This window comes from Caloenas nicobarica, chromosome 4, assembly GCF_036013445.1.
Source record: "Caloenas nicobarica isolate bCalNic1 chromosome 4, bCalNic1.hap1, whole genome shotgun sequence".
NCBI lineage: Eukaryota > Metazoa > Chordata > Aves > Columbiformes > Columbidae > Caloenas > Caloenas nicobarica.
The window spans coordinates 42,277,319-42,303,230 of NC_088248.1; the positions used below are offsets into that span (position 1 = coordinate 42,277,319).

Consider the following 25,912-nt stretch of genomic DNA (forward strand, 5'->3'; position numbering starts at 1 on the left):
ATGGTGGAGGGCCCCGGCTGCGCGCTCTGCGCGGAGAGGCTGCGGGCGCGCGTGCGGCGGGGCCAGGCGGTGCGGAGCGCGCGGGGCAGCGCCCTGCCAGCCGGAGCCGGAGCCTGCGGCGCGGTGAGGGGCAGAGCCGGGCGCTTCTCCTGGGGGGCAGCGCTGCGCCGGGCCGGGCCGGGCTGGGCGGGAGGGCGCAGAGCTTGAGCCCCTGGGGCTGCGCGATGGTGAACGCCGCCAGGTTTAGGGGAGAGGAAATAGGTCTTGGATCCGTCGGGAGCCGCTGGGGTGCGGGGACGCAGAGAGCGGGTGTCTGGTGCGGCCTGCGCTCCGCACCCCGCCCGCGGCAGCGCCTGCGCAGCGGCTGCCGTCGTTTGGGGGGGCCGTCTGTGGATGCCGTCTATTGTTCCTTTAAAATTATAAAATATTCTTGTCACCAGCATGATAAATAAACCTCCGCAGGTCGGATGTAGTAAGAAATGCTGAAGCTGTAGAAACGTAGTGGGGGGAGGGTTGGAACTAATGACGGAAAGGTCTTAGAATCGCTCTTGTCTACTTAGGTTAAAATTTAAAAGATCATTTAGCTTCAGGAAACCTGCAGTACAAGGAAGATTATAGTAGCAGTCCCTAACTTAATTTTTTTGTAGTGTCATAAGTTTTCACAAGTCTCAAGGAAACACGATGGAAAAATGTAATTGGTGGCCTGCAGAAAGGGAGCTTTTACTTCTATAACTATTTAAAAAATATTTTTAATTAGACCAACTACTTAAATAAGTAAAGAGTGCGATATGTGCTCTCAGTGTACACAGTGTATACTTTTTCTACTAGTTTTTATCCTTTCTATTTGCAGTTTAAAATAATTCACCAGTATAAAATTCTGCTGGGGCTTGTGAGACCTCCTGGTAGAAGTTAGGATGTCAGCAAGCAGGTTCTAGCTCATGAGCTGTGAAGATATGGTCCTCTGGTTTTGATTACAGAGGTGGCTAGGGCATTGTTTTTCATGCCTGTTTTTGCTCAGCTGTGAGAAATTATGTGTTGCTTGTGTCCCAGGTAAGTATATTGGATGCCTCCAGACAGAAAGTTGGGGAGTTTTTCCCCCACTTTCAGTGTATAAAAGGCAGTGTAGGAGAGTTTGTGATTAAGGCTAAGTAAGATAGTACTTCATTGAAATAATGATTTAAGGAAGAATGTGGTTCAAGATATGCCTAAGACAGGCAGTCAACATATCAGTCTTTATAGGTTTGTATCTTTCAGGACTAAGCTTTTTGAAGTCAAGAGTTATGCTCCTATGGTTTCAAAAATAAATTTAATTCCCTCAAATATACTGATGTTCATAATTTTCTACAGTAAAAGTCACCTTAAGACAGACTCTATTCATTGGCTAGTGACCGTCATAAGGGTCTTGCACTTTTTAGATCTAGCAGTGGCTGCTAATCATGGTCAGAGCCTTGGCTGCTGCTGGAGACTACACTGTATCTGTACTACAGTGACTGTAAGGGCTCACCTGGTACCAAAGAGGTATGAATTTAACTTAAAATATTTTGAAAAAAAGTTAATTTTCTGTCTCAGTGCTTACTCTGCTTAGTTTAAACAAACCTGAGTAGCTTAAAACTAAATGAAACTTTGTCACACACCAACTAACTTTAATATTCTTACTGAAAGGAATGAACTGTTTACATGAGAGCAAGACATTGCTTATTTTGATAAAGTGATACTGATATTATGCAAAAAATATTTTTATACTTGACAGAATAATAACCATAAAGCCCTCTAAATGTATATCATTTCAAGGTAATAATACAGTGGGAAATTGTATAGAGAGTAGCTCTGAAATTTCACTAACTAGCTGGAGCCTTGCTGATTTGCCAGGGTAACTTTCATACATATTTGCATTGCAATTGAGTGCTGGTGCTCATACCTGTGCCTTGCAGTTAGGGCTTCGATGACAGTGAACATACTGCTTGCAGGTTTCAGCAGGTTCCGAGGAACTTGGAGTACTAAGCAGGACGACTTTGACAGGCTGAGAAAAATGGACTGACAGAAACTTAGATGCAGCATTTGCAGGACTTGCAGAGTCCTGCACTTGGAATAATGTCATGCAATGTCTGCTGCTCAGATGGAAGGTGGCTCCACAGAAAAAAAGGACCTCTACCAGCTGAGTCCAAGTCACCAATATGACCTTCCAGGGAAGAGGGCCAGCCTCATACTAGGCTGTGCTAATGACAGTATAGCCAGCAGGCTGAGGAGAATGATTCTTACCTCTGTTCAGCGCTTGCAAGGCTGCATCTGAATTACTGTGTCCAGTTTTCAGCTCCCCAGCAGGAAAAAGATAATGACATACTAGAGTGAGTCCCCTGGTATGATTCACAGGCTGAAGCACATGATGCTTAAGGTGAAGCTGATAGAACTGGGTTTTTATTACTCTCTTCAGCTACCTAAAAGGAAGGCATGGAGGAGACAGACCCTTGTCAGAGGTGCACAGTATGATGAGAAGCAGCAGAGGCAGGTGACAATAGGAGAAATTTTGATTAGGTATTAGGAGAGTTTTTCCACCACAACAATAGTCAAGTGCTAGAATGAAGGCCCAGAGTCTCTGTCCCTGGAGCTACTTTGAAGTTGGCTGGACAAGGTCCTGGGCTGTCTGACCTAAATCTGTCCTGCTTTGAGCAGGTGTTTGGAGCAGATAACCTGGGGGGGTTCCTTATTATTTCAGTGGATTTTCATATGCTAAGCAAGAAAAGATTATTGCTTCAGTCTCACAGTTCTTGTCCTCTAGTAGTGTACCACCTGCTGTTCAACATCTTCTGATATGAGCCTTTCAACTAGTAGGAAGAGCAAAATATCGCTATGTGCTCAGTGGAGCCTTTTCTCTAATACACAATGGCCCATGTGGAACACTGAATGTGTATTGTTAAGATGGGTAGAAACTCCAGCAATAGGCATTTGGAAGAAGGATGGAGATCTGCAAATGACGGAATTGATACTGACAAGTATTTAGTATTTAAGCTATATCTGTTATTTTACATCAGCCTGAAACTCTTTTTGTGAATTCATGACTTGAAGGAAAAGGCATAAAATACCCTGATAAAGAAAGATCATAGAACAGTTTGGGTTGTAAGGGACCTCCAAAGGTCATCTAGTCCAACCCCCCTTCAATGAGCAGGGACATCTCATGTAGTAACATCTCTTAACTCAAAACTATGAAAACTAGATATGAACTTCTTAGTGAAGAAGGAAAAAAAAAACCCACCAAAACCAAAAACCAAACAGCTACAGAATAGGAAGAGCAACAAGTCCAAATAAGCAACAAATTCCACATATACATGCTGATGTAGTTACAAATAAGGCAAAACCGCGTTGGTTTAGATTATTTTCCCATTGTGTGTCTTAAGGCTGCCTGGGCTGCTGAAGTCACTGAGTCTGCTTCATCCAGGATGGCAATTTAAAAGGAGGACAAACTACCATCTGAAAGACCATATTGTTTCAATTCGGAAAAGGATGAGCTAACTTATGATAGCATTAGCCATAGTGACTGTCTGCTTCCTGGGTTAGTAGTCTCATTGGTTTTGATAGAGCTGCTCAAGGAGAAAATGTTTAATATTGCCCAAGTTGGAAAATTAGTTCATACAGCTACTTGCCAAATATGTACTGATGTTAAAGTCAAAGTAGTATAAATTCTGTTTTAAGCTTTGCGTGCGTACTCTATTTCAGACTACTGCAAGTGAGGAGAGAACCTCTGGTCACGATTTCCTTGTTGGACATGTTTACAGGGGTGTGGAGACATTGGGAAAGGAGTTTTTTATGTATTTTGATCAGAAAGCTTTGAGGTAAGAGGTGAGAAAAAAAGCTTCCTATGCATGGACTATACCTGTTCAGGGGGGGTTTCTTATGTTTGCTAATGTCAGTTTCAGATATTCGAAAGTCAGCGTTACTGAGAAACTTCTCAGCAGCCTCTCTGCAGTGCTGGAAATACTGGATATGGTCATTTACATTTTCAGATAATTTATTGCTTAATTCTTAGTCCAAGATTCCACGTAAAGGTATCTGAAAAGGACAGTTATTTCTTGAAATGCTTTGTTTCAAACAGGAAATTGCTTTTTCTAGGGACAAAACTCAGAAGTACGTGCAGTTACAGCTATTTATTATCTTCCACTGCAAACTGTACTTCAAATGTCTTTTAACTTTCCTCAAGAAATTTAGACTGAAATTCTATACTTAATTTTTAAAGATTCAATTGCTCTGATAATTAACTCGTGTAAGAAAAAATGCCAAACTTAAAATATTCTACATGAATACATTTATGCTGCCTTTCTTTATTTAAACAATATTACCAGTTCCTTGTTTTGGAAGTATGATTTGAAATTTGACAGATGAATGGTTTGGGTATCATAAATGTAACTCTTAACTTTCTAGGGAAACCATGTCTTCTAGGCAAATGGTAAAACTGCCAAATCCTTGTTTGTTCATGCTGTGCGGAGCTTATTAGGGATTTGTTGGCATGTTTAGGATTTTGTCATATGCTTTAACCTCTTGATGACATCTTGTACTAGCCACCAAGGTTGTATTTGGAATCTCGTTTATCTAGTTCAATATGCCTTTGTACCGCAGAGCCTACTAAAAATAAATCTAACCAAATGCACAGTGTAATGGATTATTTTAAAAATCCCCTGTAATTCATTATTGTAATTAGTGTAGAATATTCAAGTGAGGTCCTTATATTTAGTAGGTAAGAATTTCATTTAATGTGTTTCTTTCACCCTTCTACTTGCAACATAATTCTAATCTTTCTAGATCTTAAAAAGGGAAAACAACATCACTTCTATATTCAGTGTAGTCTTTGTCACCTAGTGACTGGTCTTGAACGTAGGTGTAGGGTCATGTTTTTTCTTGATTTAAAACTAGTAATATCGACAAATACCTTACAATTCTGTGACATAACACTTTACAACAGTAGTGCCACTGGTAGAAGGGAGATGGAACTGAAAATTCTCAGCTGTGAGTGCAACAGTTTACTGTGGTTCCATGCTGGACAAATAAAGGCAATGATGTATCAGTTACCTGGCATGATGTGTAGACTGATCTTTGGTAGCAGGGGCCTCTTGGTTATCAGATTTGCTGCTAGATGCTTAGTTCTCCTAATGCTGGAGAAATGCAACTAGTCTTACAAGCACATACTAGTCTACATGACAATCATACAAGTAACTAGTAGGACAGGACTGCATATGTGTTTAAAGCTACCCATATTTGTGAAGGATGGAATTATGGTCCCAATCAGTTTCTCTTGCTTTCTATTGTCCTTTATTAAATAGAAACAGAGAAGAAAAAGCAGTTTTAAAAAAGATGAGTCAGTTATAAAGGAAGATTAAAAAAAAAAAAGGCAGGGGAGGTAACTGATACAGAAGTTAGCCTTTTTTAAATCAATATTGCCTATATTACAAATTTATTAGATAAGCAAAGGAGTAAATTCTACAGTAAGAAAACATTGTTTCAACAAACTAAATTACATTATCAGAAGAAAAAAGCTATTACTAAGGAATGTAAATAAGCATTTTGCGAAAGTTCTCTTCCAAGAGAAAGAAAATGTGGCTAAATTCTAGTATGGAAAATATAATCCTTTGACCCTGAAAGATCTTAAATAATTCTTAAGCTTTGAGCCAATGCAATAACTTGTTGTACTTAATGAAAACAACCTTTAGTTATCATTTGATAAGGAGCTTAAAAATTTAATCATCAGTTATGGTAGCTCTAGAAACTGTATTTAAGAAGTCCCTTTAGTCATGTCACTTATTTGGTTGGAAATGTTGTAGAAGTACAGGAGAGGCCTCTACACAGGAGGCAGAAGTTACTTCTTATCTGATAATTATGATCTTCAGTCTGTTGCTTTAAAAATGTTGAGGAGAGGTAGACGAAGGCTTCAGAAAATGCATTTTATAGCAGTCTAATATTGTCTTCCAGGATTATTATTGGGAGAGGAAATAAGGAATATGCCTTCAGAGGGCGTATTATTTTTTTATTAAAGTTAACTCTCAAATACAGGACTGTCTTGTCATGAGGAGGAATACTGATATACAGATTCTGTATATGTACGTAGTTTCTTAACAAAACCAGATTTTCTCATCTGCTAAGATTACCTGTAGAAAGCTGGTAGTCATGCTGGAATAATGTCTTGTGAAAGACTGGGCCATGAAGGGTAATTAACTCATTTTATGATCCTGGATTTTCTCAAGTGGGGAATGACTGCCTGGTGGGAGAAGATAACCTGGCCATGAAATTGTTTTATACAGATTGACTACTGCTTGCCTGACTCGCAAATGAGGAGGATACTTATGAAGTGTTGTTGTGTTGTGGAAAGCAATTAGCAAATGAAGTTCAGTTCAGTATATTTGCAATCCATGGTGGGCAATAGAAGCTTTTTTTTTTTTTTAGGAGTTCAAATGAGCAATGACACCTTCTGAAAAAAATAGGACTTCTATTATTTTATTTCTGTTTAAACAAGTCACTGAAGAAGTCAAGGTTTTTTTAAAATCTGAGGATTTTTTTTCAATTTTGCCTTGAAAGTAACTTAAATAATCAATGGAATTTGAAAAAAAGTTCTCCGATACTTGAGTTGTGCAGGAGAGACTTGCGTGGACTGCATGTTTTGCCATGGAAATGATACAGTTATGTGAGAGAGGTTGCCCTGGGTTTAGTTTCTGTAGTGTGCACTTAATGTCAACTTGAAGTGATAAATGGTTTAGAGAAGTTTCTGAAAATTGCTAATACACATATCTTCTTTTGTAACTGAAAATGGACAAAAGTATTGTTAGAAAAGAGAGAATTCTTGACTCCAAATCCCTTCAAGGAAAGACATCTGCTGTCTTGATGGGAAATGATATCTTGGCCCTTAACGTGAGTTGTCACTGTTTTTTCCATCTCCGTTTAATAATTTGACTGTGCTTCTAGTAATCTTTTATTTTTATGGGGTAAAATGTTTTAAATAAAAGCAGATCCTTACAATATTGTACAGCACTAAATAACTGTAAAACATCACCTTTTTACTTCAAAACAACAGAAAATAGCTAACTCCATACTACTAGTTATCAAATGAATAATGGATCCTAGGTTGAATAAGTGTGGCTTTTCTATTTGTAGTTAAAATGAGAAGATCCTTGTTTTGCCCTATTTCAGGATATCAAAGGTAATGAAACACATTAGAGTGATTTTTTTATTTTTTTTTTTTTTAATTTCTTAAGGTTTGTGAATGTAAATTTGTAGCAATGATTGACAAGTCACTAAGGCAGCTGATAGTTGTGATTCTTAATGCTCATTTTAAACAGTATTCAGGAACTTGGTAAATGAAACAATCATTAATGTGAATGCTGTTGTTTTCAAAAGAACTTTTTAGAAGCATTTGGTGCATTACCATTTGGTAGCAAGTTACAAGAGTTTGGTTTAAAAAGAAACTTGATTTTAAAAGAAATCTGACTAGTTAAGCCTGTACAGTAGTATTTGTGGCACTTGAGAACTGGAAATGGCTATTGAAAATAAGAGGGGCTGAAATAACTGTATCATCTGAACTGACTTGTAAGAAGAGTTTTGGAAAGACACAAGTCTTTCAAAATTAAAAAAAAATTAATAAATGCTATGAGGAAGGTCCATAAAGAGTTGACTTTAAGACTATGCTTAATGTTGTCTTAACCTACTTGTAAATATTTAAAATGGCTGTCCTTTCTGAAATGTAACAAGGTGGGGTTAAAAGGAAGTATACGACTGATGTTGTGTTTCTTTGGTCATTTGTGTAGTTTCATCTGTTAAATGTTTTGTAGCTACAAAGTAATCCACCTTTTCTTATATACAGTACATAGAAGTAGAATGCTCCCTCTGTCTTATGTTTTCTTAGGACTTGAATGCACCAGGTTAATCTGTAATAAATAAAATGTATGATAATCATAGAATCATAGAATAGTTTGGGTTGGAAGGGACCTTCAGAGGTCATCCAGTCCAACCCCCACTGCAATGAGCAGGGACATCTTCAACTAGGTCAGGTTGCTCAGAGCCTTGTCCAGCCTGGCCTTGAATGTCTCCAGGGATGGGGCATCTACCACCTCTCTGGGCAACCTGTGCCAGTGTTTCACCACCCCCATTGTAAAAAATTTCTTCTTCATGTCTAGCCTGAATCTCTCCTCCTTTAGTTTAAAACCATGACCCTTTGTCCTATTGCAACAGGCCCTGCTAAAAAGTCTGCCCCATCTCTCTTCTAGGCCCCATAGTCAAACTTGTCCTTTGCTGAAGTATACTAGTTCCCAGTAGAATATATCATAAAATGCAAGACCTCTTAAAGTATTAGTGATCTGTAAAAGGAACACTTGAAAGAGTCTGCTCCACATCTTTGCCATCTGTGCATTTTTCACTTTCTTTTATTAATTTTTAATTGACCTGCAGGTTTTGCCTTGGATGTAGGCAAAGAAAAGCAGAAAACAACATATGGCAGATATTAATTACTTTGTTTATGAAGTTATTGGAAGTAGCTTTGATATGAGAACAGTGTTGGCAATATGGGGACTGAAATCTTTCCTTTCGCACCAGGTGACTTCTGCTTGATTTAACAGAAAATTGTCTGCTAAAGTAGCCTCATTTATTTCAGCCTCCCTGGGGACTTAACCTATGCTGGAAGACCAGTGCGTCAAGTGAAAAAATACTAAGTGTGATACATCAAAAAAGTGTGTTACTGAATGATCAGATTTGATTTCTGTATAACAAATTATGCAGACCACCAGAAAACTGCTGTGTTTTGGAGTGGATTTGACTTGGAGAGGGTTCTCCTCTGGGAACTGAGCGCTATGTAAACAAGTAGTTTGTTGCCATGTTACTCTTAATGACTAGAATTAATGTACATACATACTGACTTGTTTACATAAGAATAGCTTTTAACTTCAAAAATAGGTTAGTGTCATGCTTGGAAACATTGTTAAGATAAAATACATATGACAACTCTCTTTCTCTCTGAGGATTCACTTCGGTATGAATGGTTCCATGTGCATTAATCCTGGTGGAAGCAAAGACAGAAAAGAAACACCACCAGTTTTGGAGATACAGCTTACGGAGGATACTGTTTGGTTTTTTGAGGTGACAGTAGAATATAGGTAAAGCAGAAACTAATCAAATTAAACACAGCTTGGTTTTTTTGTTTGTGTTTTTTTTTTTAATAACATTCTTTTAAGAACGTAGTGAAAAATCACACAGAATTTGTTAACTGCTTGGATGCCATTATAGACACAAAGAAACAAAACTTTCTAAATGTACCCTATTGATTGGTATGGTAATTTCATTTTGTTACTTTTATAAGTCTACATACAGTTAAAGTAGTCTATGCCATAGTCTCATTAGATAGTGTCAAGAGTGGGAATGAAAGTTCGATTTAATTCCATCTTTGAATCTGAATGCTGAACCCCGTTGTTCCTTTAATTTCCATACAAGTCTAACTTTCTTAACAAAAATAAGGACCTGTGATGATTACTGGTTTCAAATTTTTGTGCTCCCAACTTTATTTTTGTTGTTTTGGTTTCTTTTTTTTAGAAGCAAATTGGTATAATTGTTCTAATTGACATTAAGTGGTTGTTTTTGCCCATCCGCATCGTACTTCTCACTGCTAATAAAAATAACATAGCAAGTTTAATTTTAAAGCATTTGAGGCTCTGGGTGAAAAGGAGCGTGTAAGCTCAAGTAATATATATATATATATATATATATGTATGCATATTTAATATTACAAAATATAAAAGTTTATGTAAGTCTGAGACTTCTTGTACTGTACTATTTTTAAATGATTATGCTTAACCTAATAAAATAAAGGTTTAAGAAAATTTATCTTCTATTGACATGTTGTAATGACTGGATCATACAGTTAGTTATGTTTGATGGTCCAAACACAAGGTCTTTCCGTGTTGGAAGCAGTTTTAAAGCAAGGACCTGGCAATTATTTTTCAAAAGAAAATGAACAAAAGGAGAATGTTTTCTTGTATGCTGGACCAGATGCATGTTCTGTGCATGTATCTTTGACCTATTTTGGGGAGAGGCGGTTAATGGAATTTCTGTGCCTTTCCGTGTAATTGGTATTTTCATGGTTTCTGTTATCTGCATATAATGTTCTATTATACTTTCATGTGTTGTTTTTAAAAAGATTAGCATATAATAAAAATAAATCTTAATGTATTTTTCTCTTCCAGAAATGCAGCTGAGAGTGAGCAGAAAGTGAGAATGATGGAAAGCCTGGATGTCTGTTCTCCAAAGTTTAGCTTCATAAGAGCAGAAAGTGAAATTAAGCAGCAGAAAACCCGCATGTTGTGTGATGTGTTACTGGATCAAGCAGTATTACCTGGAGTGGGAAATATCATAAAAAATGAAGCACTTTTTGACAGTGGTCTTCATCCAGCTGTTACGGTGGGTTGTCTCAAGATTTTTTTTTTTGATGACACGAAAGTATTGAGAATGTAAATACATATTTATGTAACATTTTGTCATCTTCTTACCTTTGTTTTATCATCTGCCATTTCTGAAGTTATTCTAAGACACTAAATTAATGTTTTTTCTTTGTAACTGGAGATATTTGTCACAGCATTCCTTGGAACTTGTTGCTGCTACTTCTGCCTCACAGAGCGGACATATTTTGTGGGGCTAAACCTTCTCTCATAAAACTTGAAACCTCTCCTTAGAAGGGAATTGATCTAACTTTCAAATCCTGACTTTGTCTGGCATCCTGTTGTGCTACTATTACATTGTCAGCCCATAAATAAACGCAAGTGAAGAGTGCTCAGGTTTTCTTTAAGTTACTACTCAAAATAGTTGATGTGGTAGAACTTTTTTTGTTTTGGCGGCTGCTGCTTCCACTTGTTGTCCTGCTAGCTGGCATAAGTTGCTTTTCTACCATTGATTACCTTACTTTTTTTGGTTGAGATCCTCAAGCATGTGTCTCCAAACTTTGGTTGAAAAGATGCCTGATGTTTGCAAAACAGACTGAGATTACATAGAATGTAAAGGAAAGCTGCTGAAGATAGTAAATTAAAGGGTATTTTTTAACATAATAAAAGAATGTGATCTTCATAGGATCAGTCTGGATTTTAATTGTACCTGCAATGTGAGCTGGCAGAGGAAAGAAAACCCATGACTTAAAATTTTGAGTTATTAACATAAATGTGTTTAGTTGATACATCTCTCTAATCGTAACGTCTTTGGCTCAAGTATTCTTCCTGAAGATCTCTTACAGCAAAGAGCCTCTGATGATAGATAGGTTGTATCATAATCCAGGAGGAAATGAAGGAACTAAGAGTTCTTAACTATACGTGATTCCTGCGATCAGGTACTCTTAGGTCAATATAGAGGAAAAAAACTGAAATTTTTACCTAACGTTTTATGCAGATGAGGCAGAGTATATTATTTGGTACTCACGCAATGAGTTTGTGTAGTATAGAATGTGAAAATATACTGCTTTACTGATATTTTATTTTTATATATATATGTGTAAAATGTGAAGTCAGGAAATTACCGTAAGAGCAATGTAATTCCACATCAGCTGAAGGTGTTCAAAGTTCCCCTGCTTTTTAGGACTTTCTATTGTTGTCCCTTAGCATCGCAGTATTCTAAAAATCATTCTTGTCTTATTTACAGGTTTGCCAACTGACAGATGAGCATATACGCCACTTAGTGAAAATGACACATGATTTTACCCTGCTGTTTTATAAGGTATTGGCACATGTTTCCGAGAAACCTCCATAACTTGACTCTGGCATGTTAGCTGTATGAGGTCACCTGGTGAAAACAGTTAAAAGATGCAACAGGACAAGTGTTCCCATGAATAGGAATGTTGATTTGTGTGCTCTTTATGTGAATTGTCAAATGATGGAAAGGTGGGCTAGTCTAGACTGTAAGAATGTGCACAGCCTTGGCCCAGTTGCAACAGAAGAGTTTGGCAGATGCTGCCCAAGGGCCAGTAGAGCTTTGCTGTGCACGTGCTGTAACGTCACTCTGAATATGTCAGATTTGATGTAGGTTAAGCAAATTTATATATAAGATAACATCAAGGTCACTCTTCAAACTGGGAACTAGAGATTTTCCAGGGAAGTATGAACATAATTCATGTGGCTTCCTTTACGAAACTTCAAATAGCAAGTATATTTATTTGATTAAATAGATTGTAAGTTCTAACAATTTTTTTTCTACCTGAAACAACTTTTTTAGTTGCTAAAGTGAAATAAATTCAAGTTTCTCCCTACTGCCATGACTTCACTAGGATTTCATTTCTTCCCTGTAAACTCTATAGTTCCTCATTAACTTTAACTCTTTAACTCTCCAAAATAGAGAGAATTCGAACTAATTTTTGTATGTTTTTCCTCTTTAAGCTGCATGCAGAGAAATGAACAGTGGTGGTGAAATTCTTGTCTGTTTCTTTTGGTATTCATGAAAGGCAAGGAGCTAGTGCTGCTAAAAATTCCTTTTTTTTGGTAGGTTAGCAGGATAGCACCTAACTTTTCTAATATAGTCTTTTGATCAAAAAGTGTAAAAATGTAAATTGTTTAATAGTCCACTTAAAAATCTGCTTTCCCCCAACCCAGTGAAGAGTAGTTCAGTCTGTTGGCTGGGGAAATCTTTTCATTCTCTAAACTTCATAGTGAAGTCTACCAGTAAAGAGAGATCATCCGGTTCTGCAATAACTATAGTAGTAGAAGATTTAAATATGTCACAAACAAGTTAAAATTTCTGTAGCTCAGTTTAGGTGTTTTGAAAACTTTTACAATCTATACTTAGCAAGCATTCACCAGTCAAGTACTTTTAAAGGAGAGCTAGCCCCAGTCTCTTTAAAATAAAAACATAACAAAAAAAGGTTAATAAGAGGGCTAGTACTTGATAAATTTTTATAGACTGTTACAGAATGTTTGTAGTGATCATACTGTAACATTTGTAGTAAGACCTCACAGATACAAAGATGAGGAATCTTTCTTGTGTAGAAAGATGTTGCTTTTGTTTGTTTTTTAAATAACTGCATGGGAGGAAACTAATATTAAAGAAACTATCTATAAACCTTGAGGAAAAATCTTGAAGAGAAAGCAAACTTCCTGTGAATATTCATGAAAATATATTTCATTAATACCTTCTGGTTGGATTACTGGATTGTACCGGCAAAAGCATTCTCATTCAGTGAGGCTGATGAATAAGAGCACAGCAGAAGCAGATATGCTGTACTCAAAGACACCTGCATTTTGGGAGAACTCCAGGGGTCTTCATGCATTATGGAGCTAGAGGTACTGAGCTCTGCCAGGGCTGGGCCGGGATTGCTGGGCCAGCTGTGGTATCATTTGAACTGTGCCCAAGGGACTATGATTGTAGTACAGAAACTGGGGTGGCTCTGCAGACTTGCCTGCATCTCTACTGGGCTTTCCTTGTTGTTTGTTTTGTTTTTCCTGCAGCTTTAGCTGGGGTATGTCTCTGACTCCATGTGAATTGTCTCATGAAACGTGCCTGCTTGTCAGCCCTTGGGAGGCTCTTTAGGTCACTGTGCCCTTTGGGCTGTATTAATTTAATATGGCTTTCTGCCAGGATCTGGGGAGCTCGCCATAGTGCCAAGTGGCTTTTCATGAGCTAACTTGTCTGCTGTGTCCAGTGCTAAGGTGAAGCTGAGCATCTTTACTGAGCACTACCTGACTCGTACAGAAGGTTGGGAGTATTTCTGCATTGCGCAGTTCTTAAGGCTTTGGGAAGGCTGATTAATCCAGATTGTAGTGTCAGGTCAGAGCAGACTCTGTGGTGTGCTTTTGGTTTCTTTTGGGGTGAGGGAAGGTGGTGTCGTTTTTGTGATTTATGTTTGTTTTATTTTTGTTTCCTCTACTCCATTGCAAGCTCATCGGCTTGTCAAGAATGCTCCTGCAGGTGCCAGATGGCTGGTGCTGGATCAGAGCTATCTGGTCCAGCTGAACTCAGGGGGTCCCTAGGATGTATTTGCTTGCACGATGCCAGTATGTTTTTTGTCTTGTGTATTTTATTTCATTATGTGGAGAATTCCAGACACTATTGTACCTGATTTAAAGTAAATTTTTCTCATAAAAGAATATGAAATACAGATGATAGCCCTTGTAAGTGTGCCTTGAATACCTTTATGTAGTTGTTGAGCTGTCATTTTATGTAGTTTTTCTTTTAGCTTCATTTGAACTGTAGAGGGACTTACATAAAATTCATACTGGGTCTCTAACTTGGGTTTTAAACATGTTCTGTTTCAGTGCCGCAAAACTGGGTCTCCACTCTACAAACACTACAAAGTATACAAGCGCCCAGCCTGTGGGCAGTGCAATGGGAAGGTCACTGTGTGTCGCTTAGGAGAGTATAACAGGATGACTTACTTCTGCTGTCGATGTCAACAGGCGGATCCCCAGCTTGTCAATGTTAGGTACGATGGTAGCTTTATAACACTTTTAAGCATTGCTGTCCTTGGAAGTGCCGTTAGGGTAAGAGGACATCACTTCTCAAGTTGAATGGATCCTTGTGCATTTTATATCTAAGTTCACTTGACTTTGCAGAAGAAAAAATGTTTTGGCCATTGGTATTTAAAAATGGTTAAAAGCTTTGATTCTTTGAAACTATTTCAAAGGCCCCATCTGTTATGGAATAGCTATTACTGTAATCAAATGTAGGAATTATAAAACAATTCAGAGTACCAAGTATTATTCACAGCTTCTGGAAAAATTGTCCTTTGTTCCTGGTGTTATCAATATAAATTATAGGCTTGGATGTTTATACTCAACTGATTTGAGTTGCATGAAGAAGGTAGAAATTTGTGTCTCTATTTCTTTTCATAGGATAACACTTTCAGTCCTGGCATACCTAGACAGCTGTGCATCTATGCAGTTTTTTTCTGGCTTTAGAGTTACACTGAGGAAAACTAAAACTTCAGTAAATTCAGAGCACAGCAAATACTGTAGGGCTTAGGACTCATTTTTTTACTACAGGTGTGCCACAAAGAGAATTTCAGTTTCACATGAATTGGGGTAGCAGCAGCTTTCCTCCTTTTATTTTAGAAAAGCACAAGATTCATTTGATATCACAAAGGGTCAAAAGGTGGAAGTTTCAAAAAACCTTATTCACATTCTTGCATACCTAAGGTATTCTTGAAAATTTTTCACCTGAGGTTTCAGAATCTTGCCTTGTTATACTGAGCTCTGTCTACCTAATAAGATACTACTTTCCTTTGCAGACTTTGCCTTCATTTAGTGTGTGTGTGTTTATATGTGTATGTGTGTATATATATATATTTAGATAAGATTTACAGAACACACAAATCCCCCTCCAACCTTCTTTCAAGATTCAGATGGCTGAAGGGATTTTAGTTAGAGCTTAAAAATCTCCTTTGAGTACAGATCAAATACAGAAAATTCCAACATGGAAGATAAATATTTCACATGCTGATAACCTCAACCTGCTGTATTTTCAGAAAGTAATAATGAGAAATGTTTTGCAGAGGGTAGAAAGACAGCAGTGTTCTGTTGAGTCAGATAACCAGAAAATGATGCAAGGAAAAAAAACCCACCTTTCTCTGTTCTAGAACATGTACTTTGTTGATTGTTGATTTTTTTTTTTTTTTTTTTTTTTAATAATTAAGCAATGGTATATTTCAGTGAAGTACATGGTAATGGTAGCTGCAAAATAAAAAGGTCGGGTTTTGTGCTGTCCTCATCCTAATGGTTAGGTCTTTGTGTTCTACTGCTCTGTTTTCTGTTATGCAGTAACTGTTGCCAAATAAAAGTATATGTAGCTCAAGTGGTTTATCTGCCATTCTGAACTTTTCATGTGTGAAGACTGAAAGGACCCCCTGTGATCAGACTGACCGGCTACAGATCATAAACTGTAGAACTTAACCCAGTGGTTCTTGGGTCAAGTCAAGTAGCTTACGATTTTGCTCAACTGAAAAAATGAAGAAAATACCCATTGTAAGCTACCTTATCAAATTCAAATGTACTTTAAATCTTTAAACCACACTTTTCCTCCATATTTCGTGTTCTAAAATGAGCAGGGGTGGGGGTAGAATGACAGGATGGATGGACTGGGGGGAGGAGATAGAATTAAACCCCAAAAAATGACATGCTGAATATATTCAGTCTAGTAATGCATCTTTGATAGCTGAGTAAAACAACTCATCTAATAATTCAAAAATACACATTTTTAACACTTGCAGTTTGTCTGTTTTGTTATCTAGCCACAGTATTTTGATGAATGCTACTGTAATAGAGGAAGAACTGTCTGTTCTACCTCTTGACAGCACAGGATCTCTGGCATGTCAGCAATTCTCATTATACTCCTTGGTTTTCCTATCATGGAAGAGATGTGGTAGGTAGTGAATAGCCCTACCACTATCTTAGAAATCTAGCCTGTTAAGGAGGGTGTTAATTATGGAGTAAGTGATAGGTCTAAGGAGTGTCACAATAGTTCTAAGTACAGCATTTGCATTATTAATTGGAGTGTCCAAATTATTAGGATTAAAACAAAGTCTCCAAAAAGCACATAATTCCACAAAAACTATGGAGAAATATGCTTGATGACTTATCAACCATAGTACTTAAAATTTACATACATATCTTACTGAACAGGTAAGTTCAAGTTACATTTAACATGCTAATAGTGTTTGGATACTATGACAAAATTAGTCCTTGGTAACATGTAGTGACTGTAAAATAGCTACTATGATTCTAAATTAGTGTATCAGCATAGGAGGTACTATAATTTACAGGGAAATAAATGAAAATAAATGAAAATAAATCTATGGAGGTGTCCTGAGTACAGCTTTGGGTCACCAGTCATAGCTAGGACATGCCTGAACTCCTTCTGATTAGGAATTAAAACAAAAAAACACACTAAAAAAAATCCTTAATTTTGAACAGGCTCCTAAATGTCAAAAGGTTTTCCAGCAAATGGTGACACACAAGAAAGACCTTCTAACTTCGAGTGTTTTAGTTCTGTTGGTTGTTACGGTAACAAAGGGGTTCAATGGGTATCGTTTAAATGAGAGCAAAATTTTATTTGCTAAATTGTGTGGCTTTCCGTAGATCAGCCTCTGGACAGTTCATCCAGTAATGCGTTTGTTAAGTGTTCTGTACAAGGGATGGGGGAGAAGTACTGAAATAGTCTCCCTTTCCCACCAAGTTTCTTGCTGCAGTACTTGAAAATGGTAGGGAATTTGAGAGAGGCTGGGGCATTGTGCTGGAGAGTACATCAGTTTAATAATTAACTTTCTGTCCATTTTTGTCTAAATATTTTTATTTCTATTAGTTCTGCAGCATTGCAAAAGACTTGCCCTTGAAGTAAAGAGGGGGGGAAAAAAAAAATAAACTCTAACCATGACATGCTGTCTAAGCTATGATAGGCAGGGCATAACACCGTGTACTGCTTGTTCTCTAGCCCTGTGTTTCCCTGCACATCGTGGTGTAAGGCAATTTGTAGAAGAAACATCACAAAAGTCTAATATCATTCTTTTGTTTCACAGCAAACTGCCAACTAGAAATAGCCTAATTGGCTGGGCATATGGCAGGGGGTCATGTTCTAATGAACATGTAGCTCAGAAATGTGAAGAGGAGTGGACGTGTATGTGCTGTACCCTAATAAACAAGCCTTCTGCTGAAATTTGTGATGCCTGTTTGACTTCGAGGCCTGAAGGTATTGAAAGGTTGTTTGGAACCTCTGCTGGGAAAGGGGGGAGGATTGTAATTTTCATGCAGTTTTTAGAACTATAGAAGATTCTTATTGTGAATTGTATTTATGTAACTTTAGCTAACAAAGTCAGATTTGGGGAAAATTTACAAGGGCAATTATGGAAAGTGTCTTGTCTTAAACCCTAAAAGTGTCTTGTCTTCCAGCTGTGTGTGCAGGTGGGATGCGATAGCCAAGCCTCTGCAGTGACCCTCTGTTTTCAGTGAGGCAAGGAGTGACACAACTTGCCATTCTCTCAACTCTCCTTAAAATTGTTAGAAGCTTGCAGCATATATCTGATACAGAAATCCCCAGGGGGCAGGAAAGTAATTACTGTTCTTTCAGGTGAACAAGAACAGTATATTTTGGTGCCCTTTCCAAAAGTTTGTCATGTTTCTCAGGGCCTAGTGTTTGGTTTTGTCGGGTTTTTTTTCCTAAGCTCAAAGTAAGGGTGATTCTGGACTACTTACCTACATTTGTTGTTTGTCTCTTACTGGAGCTTTTAATGCTTCAGTCTAGACCTGGTGGGCAGAAGCAGCCATGAATGAGATCTGGAAAACGACAGGAAGATTCAATGTGTAACATCCTGGCTTTTCTCCAAATTTCTGTAGAAAAATATATATTTTAAGAAGGAATGAAGTGAGGTAATGGACACTTTCCGCTGAGACCTGTGAGACCTGTTTTCTATGTGAAGAGGATCTCTTTTTTTTTCTTTTTTTTTTTTTTTCCTCCCCCCCCCTGCTTTCTGTAGAAAAAGTGAGTAAAATACTCTGTGGAGGAATTTACAGGAAGTTATTTGGATTTTGGATTGCTATGTGTGTGCCAAGAAAGTAAGTCTAGATGTGTGCATGTGTGTGGCTTTTTCGGGATAAATCTAATTCTGCTGCAAGACCGAAAGAAAATATATTTGTAAACAATACACAGGCTTTTTGTATCTGAGGGTGTTTAATGGTTTTACATAGGTGCCAGGACCTATTGTTCACTGAATTTAACTATATGACTGAAGGTACATATGCTGAAATCAGAATGAAAGATCGCATTCCTGTAGCTTTTGATGGTACTTTGAGCCATACTTTCAAAAGTGCCCCTGAATTCCCAGCCTGTGAAGAAGTGACTTTTTGGTACTGATCTCAGTTCTTATCAAATAAGTTCCAATGCTTTTTAAAAGTATTTCTTTGTTCTAGTTAGTCCTTTTATGAATGATGTGTGTGAAAATCTTGTCTTACACTAGCTAAAATCAATTTCTTCAGGCCACAAATTAATAAAAATGTCTTTGTGCCTTACATGACACTTGGTGCCAGAAGAGGCCAATCTTCCCAGAAACATGAAAGTTTTAAGAGTCAGATTTACCAGCTAACATCCTGGAATTTATACCGTCAGCTTGGCCTTAAAATATATAACAGCATATAGACAAGTGCTTTATTTTAAGCTTTGTAACAAAATTCTGTTCCTTCTCCTGTATTTCTAAGTTTCACTTGTTTACCTATATGCCATTGCTGAAAACAGACCTGGAATCTGAAGATGTGTTAGAGTTGGTGGAATACTGCTACAAAAAAATCTTTTTTAAAAAAGATGTATTTTTGTATCCTAAGAGTGATATTCAAAGTTATTTTTTTAACATGGTTTTGCTTATCTCTCTCTTTTCAGACTTTAAGATTCCTTGCCTTCTTACTTTGTTCATTTTTTTTAATGTTGTTTCTAAAATTAACTACTGTTGACAGAAACATTTGAATTTTTGAGGACCAAACACTTGGTACGTAAAGTTAGCTGCTGGCCTTTCAGCCAAAATAATTCAGTCTGTAGACAGAGTAACTATTTAACATTACATCTCAATTTCCTTGCTAAGGCCAAGTTCCTGTTCTTTCTGAACACTCTGGCACCACTATGTTTCACTGTGCAGCAGCGGCAAAACGGTAGGAGCCTGCAAACAAGTATTGTTCAGAGTAAACTATAGGGAGCCTTATTTTGTTTCTGAATGAGAATGCCTCTGGAGAGAGTGTGCCCTTGTGAATGCCTTATCTACCCGCTTTATTTCTGTTGAATTCCTCCCTGCTTGTATGGAGGGAAGGTGTAGGACGGAGACACTTGCTGGAGATGGTAGAAAAGAAAGGACTCTGTTCCTGAACACTATGGCTTCACAGCTACTTAACAAAGACTCTGTGTAGGCAGCCTATAAAGTAATTTTTTCACCCTTTTCTCAGGAAAGTTTAACTACAGACTCCTTATTTATTAAACTGGCATTAATAAATTATGGCCAGTCTGTTGGAATTATTATTGCCCACTAGGCAGGCCTCTGTTTCTGTGAAGAAACGTACTGTTGCTCATGTCAGAAAATAAATACAAAGGATATGTCTGAACTGCTTGCTTCTAAAGCCGCTTGCAGTAAGGGATTGATAAGTTTGGATGCACACAATGGTTGGAAAAGACAGGAGCCCTGAAAGCACTAGAAAACTCAACAAAGGAATATTCCTTTTTGTGTCAATATTAAAACAATACTTTAAAATGGATAATGTAGTGCTGCTGGAGGTACCATACCCTGCGATCTCCCAGTGCCGGGGTTATAAAAGGTTATTTGAGAAAAAATTAATCCCTGTATTTGGGGCAAATCCAATTTTGTATGATTAATTCTCCAATAGCTTTCATTTACAGCATACTATTCCCATCTGGTCCTATTCAAACAATAGTAATATTATCTTGAAACACATGTTGTACGTGATTCTGAAAGTGCATGAGCTTTTTTACTGCAAGAAATTTGGTACTACATCTTATCTGTGACAGGTTTTGAGATCTTTCAAGATGCTATGGTAAATTTACTTTTTCACTCACTGTATGATGATTTATGAATACAGATAAATAAACTCTATCTATGGATTATAACCAATAACTTATTTTTCCTTAGTTCCAAAGACGAAGAATGTTGAAGATTCTGCAGCCTTTAACATAAGCTTAATGAAATACCCTTGTAATGATTTCAGAAAACCAAGCACAGAAATAAAGATCAATAGGAAAACTGCATTTGGAACTACAACTCTTGTCCTAACAGATCTTGGTAACAAAGCTGTTTTGAGAAGTGATACCCATATATCTGATAGACACTGTCAGTGTGTTGCTCCAAAAAGCAATTGTAAACAAATCCAAAACAATGTCTACGAGTCAGGGGGAAGCACAGACAAGGACTGTGCAACACACAGAACTGCAATGGCTTTGTCTTCCTCACAGCAACCTCCCTCTTTCAAACACATACAGAAGAAGCAGAAAACTGATCATATACCCTCAGATCACCAGTATAATATAGCAATCAGGTATGTATCCTAAAATGTAAACAAGTCTTTTTATAATCCCATAAACCAATTTCATCCCTGAAGATTAATGGAACACTGTGCTGTTGGGTTCAGATGCTGTTGTCTTTGGATTTCTGCCAGAGGTAGCCTACTCTTGGGTAACTAAAATTAGACTTTCAAAAGTTTTTGATTTCAAAAGCACTGAATGACCCAGGCTGTTACTGGAAAAGTCTTGATTTCTGGCATCTGGCCAGTACGGCTGTTTAACTAAACAGCAGTTCATAGTTCAGCTATTCCTGTGGAATAGGACAGTATAGCTCTAATAGGTCAACAAGCACAGTTCTACCTAAGGAATCATCTCATCTTAGCACTGTAGTTACTGTCTGCTTAGAGAGATCTTGAAGTCATTGTGAAAGACGACAGAAGGAAAGTAGCTGAATGAATATATACTAATTAAAGCTATTTGTCAGCTAGCAGTTTTCAACATTCTTCCCTGATACAAAGCTCTGCATAGGTATCTTGATGAACCTCGCATCACTATTTTCTCTTAACTTTCCTCCCTATCCTGTATGTAACTACTTCAGTGCTCTACCCATCCTGAACTTTTATTTACACAGCCCTATTCAGATGCATCTGCTGCCTAGTTAAGAGAAATGGGAGAACCTATTAGGGTTGTAACGGAAAAGTTGCGCAGACATACACAACAGCAAATGGTATTGCAAGGTTAGATGCAACTTCCAGTGGTAAACTATACAAGGTGAATGTGAAAGATATTAATGATATGCTACCAAATTTTTATTCATGTGTCTTCTGAAATACTGAAATTATTTTTTGCATTGTTGAAGCACCAGTTTTGAAATAGAATCTTGCTGTCTAGCCAGGTTAGGCTGTGTGAATATTCTTCTTCCTGTAGAGGACTACAGAGAACTGAGGATGTAGGCAGGATAATTGAGAATACAGAGGAGCACAAAGAAAAAATGAGACTAAAATAGTAACAGGTAGTTATAGCAAGTCATCAACTTAAACATTACAATCCTCCCCTTCAAAAAAAAGATCAAACCAACAACACACACACACACACAAACAAGCAAACAAAATAAACCCCAGCAAACTTTATAACAAAAACCAACAAAAAAAAAGTTTGGTTTTTGGTTTTTTTCTTTTGTTTTAATGAGGTGTTGGAAGAAAACTCATGTCTGCAGGACTGCAATCTTCCAGACATAAGAGAGAATGTAAAATTCCTAAGCCGAGAACTTAACAAGAATGAATTAATTGATATTTTCATTTTTCACTATGGTTTCCTCACTGCTTTTCTGCTCTATAAATATCTTAGAAAGATACATTTCAGAGCATTAATATTTTTCATGTTAATGTTTTTAAATAACGCCTTGTGTATTGCATTCCTGTAATGTCTATCTCAATCATGAGGAAGAAAAACTTTATCCCTTTCAGAGAACACTGTTTCCCCCCCCTCAGCTGGATTACTACTTGTCTGAATATGATTTGGAGTATTACTGTAACTTTTTAGTTAAAGAGGGTGGGAGAATTTCTGTGAAGCATACAAATAACCTTCAACCTGGAGTAATTACCTGATATTGGGCTTTTTCCCACTGACAGCAGAATACTCCTTTAGAGTATATTGGAATTTGGGGTGGGCAGTATGATAATGGTGGTAATATTTGGTTTGCAGATCAATTTGAGTACTTTAAAATAATTTGAACATGGGAAACGTGATAGAATACCTGCACAAAAAGCAAAGAGTCTTGTCTATTCACAACTAGCAATCATTCAGCTTTAAAAGTGCAATAGTGTGCTTTAGAGAAGTTACCTGGCTGTCGTCATGTGTAAAAGTTCACTGGGTGAGCTGTTGTAATGGTGGGAGAGAGTTCTTTGGCTGTGGTGTTGATAATCCCTTTAACATTATGCAGGAGTCGTTTCGTAACCTGTCATTACAGCAAACCTCAAGCTCACACGACAGATGATATTCGTACATTAAGCACGGGCCATCCTCGCTGCAGTGAGCACAGCTGTCTGTGCAGCCTCAGAGTTGTGAGAAAGGATGGAGAGAACAAGGGCAGGCAGTTTTATGCCTGTCCTCTACCCAGAGAAACTCGGTGTGACTACTTTCAAGTACGTGTAAGACTTCAGGGCCTGTTTTCTAAGTGCTTGTTCCTGCAGCCTCCATGCCCCAGTAATCTGTAATTGTGGACAGATATTACCTCAAACTTTAAATGGATTATATTAAGTACTTCTGCACACTGAATTGAAGCTAAGAACATAATAGTAGTTATAAACTTACAGTTTTAGTTACTTCTCTTACTGCTGAGAAGGCACCTACTTGTGCAAATGTTCTTAATCTGCTTCCATATGAAGTAAAACAGATGCATAGCAGAAATGTTGGTTTGAAGGGACTTGTACAAGTTTAGTTCAGCTTTTTGCTTGAAGAAAGACTATGGCAAATTCTAGATCTAGACATCAGCCATGTTTTTGTCTGGCCAAAATCTTGAAAACATCCAAGAATGAAGATTCTGTTACCTGGCCAGGCAGCTGCTCCTACTGCTGCACTAGTACCTAACTCGACCTTCTCAGCTGCAGCTGGTGGCCACTGCTCCTTGCCATGGGTGTATGTGACTGAGAAGAGTTTGCCTCAGTCACCTACCACCAGGTAGCTAATAGATGAACTCAAGACAGTAGTAACTATAATGCCTTAATTTGAAGAAAACTATTTGTTAACATAAATGAAAATCACACCAGTTAAAGTGTGTGTAGTTGCAATTAAAGAAAAATCTAAAATCGGTGATAGTTAGGAGACTTCTATCTCTTTTACAACTAGGAAGTGTTTCTTCTAGGGCCTCCCCTGTAGATCTGTTTCTATTGCTAGTTTTAAATTAAGGAACTCAGTCATCTCATATGCTAAAACTGTGCCTGAAACCTGTTTCTTTTGGCAGTGGGCTGACTTGCATTTTCCATTTTGTAACCATGGCAAGCGATGTGTTATGAAGACTGTGTTGAAGATTGGTCCAAATAATGGAAAGAACTTTTTTGTGTGCCCTCTTGAGAAGGAAAAACAGTGTGGCTTTTTCCAATGGGCAGCAAATGGGCCAGGTATGCAGGTTATTCCTTGATGTTGATGTTCTAGTTATCTGCTCCTCCTTAAGTGCATACAACTTTCCTAGTCATTTCTGGGTTGTTTTTGTCTTTTTTCCTGTTCACTGGTTAATTACTAAAATGGCTCTGACAATGTGAAGAACTGCAGATTTGGAAAGAATAATTTTACATAGCCTTACAAAAATTTAAGACTGCTTGTATGCTGCATACTATTTTGAAATAAATGTCTAGCTTGCAATATATCGTGATATACTGTTGTATTTCTGAAAAAAAAATGGAACTGTTTTCTTTTTTTCATTTAAATGTCACTGAAGTTTGACAGCACCGCATACTTTCAAGCATATGTGAGATTTATAAAGAACTTCATTAGAATTTTAAATTGGTAGACTTTTTAATATATGTAAACATGTATTTAATAAAAGTGAATAAAAAGATAATACACTCTTTTAAATGCCACTTCATGCTTTATTTCCTCAGAGCTTAACAGGAAACAGCAAGGGACTACTCTTTCAGTATTACCATAGTTGAATGTGTGACCTTGCTAGATTTGGAAAACAGAGACAAAAATTGTCCTAACATGAATTCTATGACTTTGCAGTTTTCTTAATTATATATTTGTAATCCAGGCCTTAATATTTTATGCTAGTTGCCACTGAAATTTTTTCTCCAGTCTATATGAAATGCATAATACAAGCGTACCTCTTAAGTGGTTAAAACTCAGTTTACATTTGCTTGTCTTACCACTATTTGATGAAGCAAGGGCAAAAGTAAATAGAATATGGTGAGCTCTCAAATGTGAAGTAATGCAGCAACAGAATTCTTCAGGTTTTTGGAGCATGTACTATAGATAACAAGGAAGATAAAAGTAATGAAGATATGGCCATAGCTTCATAAATTACTGAATGACAATCAGTTTTTAATGAAAGTAATGGGAAGTAGTGTTGTTTCCCATGAAAAATGTGTTAGATGAAATAGGTTTAAAAGCTTCTTCTAAATGGTCTTAGTCTCTGTAAATACTTCAAAAATAATTGTGACATTTCTGAGATCTAACTTGTGTTGGGGCTTTGAGGGGAGATTTGTTTGTTTTGTTGTGTGTTTTTTTGGTTGGCTTTGTGTATGTGTATTTTTTGGTGTGTTTTTTCTTGTTGGGGTGGTGGTGGTGGTGTTTGTTTTTGCTGAGGGGGGGAGAACTATTTAACTTTCTTGACAAAGTTGTGGAACTTCAGTCCAATTTAAATCTTCCATGCCGTGGTGCAAGTGAAACCTATTAATTCTTGTCCTAACCAACACAAATTCAGAGGCTTTTTTTTTCTGCCTCTTTTCAGCAGCCTTTGATATCTTTCAAATCTCTTAAAACTTCCCTTATGTGAAGGAAATCTTTTCTAATCAGATTGTAGAAACCGTAATCCTTATGTTGGTCAATGGATTCTTTCCAAATAATACATATCTTTTCATGAAGGCTGTGGTTTTAAAGCTGGGTACAGAACTCCACCTGAGAACAAAACAAGCTACTTCACATGGTGAAGACTGGCTTTCCATTGCCATCTTTTTATATGATGCTTGTTACAATGATATTTCATTGCTAGCTTATGCTTATACATCTAAATCTTTAAAATTGCTGTCTAACCAGTGCCTTACTTGTATTTGTACAATTGATTACTGTGATAAAGTGCCTGATTATTTTTAAATTGTACATGCTTTTGGATGTCTTACACAGGGATAAATCTTCAGTAGTTCAACTAAATGTGAAAAATCAAAAAGAAATGCAACCATTTTTGATCACTTGCCTTCAACAAATGTTAAGATCTCACTGAAGCAGG

General features: G+C 37.3%; 1 protein-coding gene across 1 annotated transcript; it reads left to right on the forward strand.

Annotated features, from left to right (window-relative positions):
- Positions 1-24,109, forward strand: NEIL3 (nei like DNA glycosylase 3). Its single transcript, XM_065634614.1, is given in 13 exon segments — positions 1-123; positions 3,712-3,827; positions 8,988-9,122; positions 10,206-10,419; positions 11,644-11,718; positions 14,247-14,413; positions 17,501-17,670; positions 20,603-21,005; positions 21,126-21,127; positions 21,602-21,702; positions 21,705-21,727; positions 22,940-23,114; positions 23,933-24,109. Coding segments are annotated over 13 exon segments (1,881 nt in total).
- Positions 24,110-25,912: the final 1,803 nt, after the last annotated feature.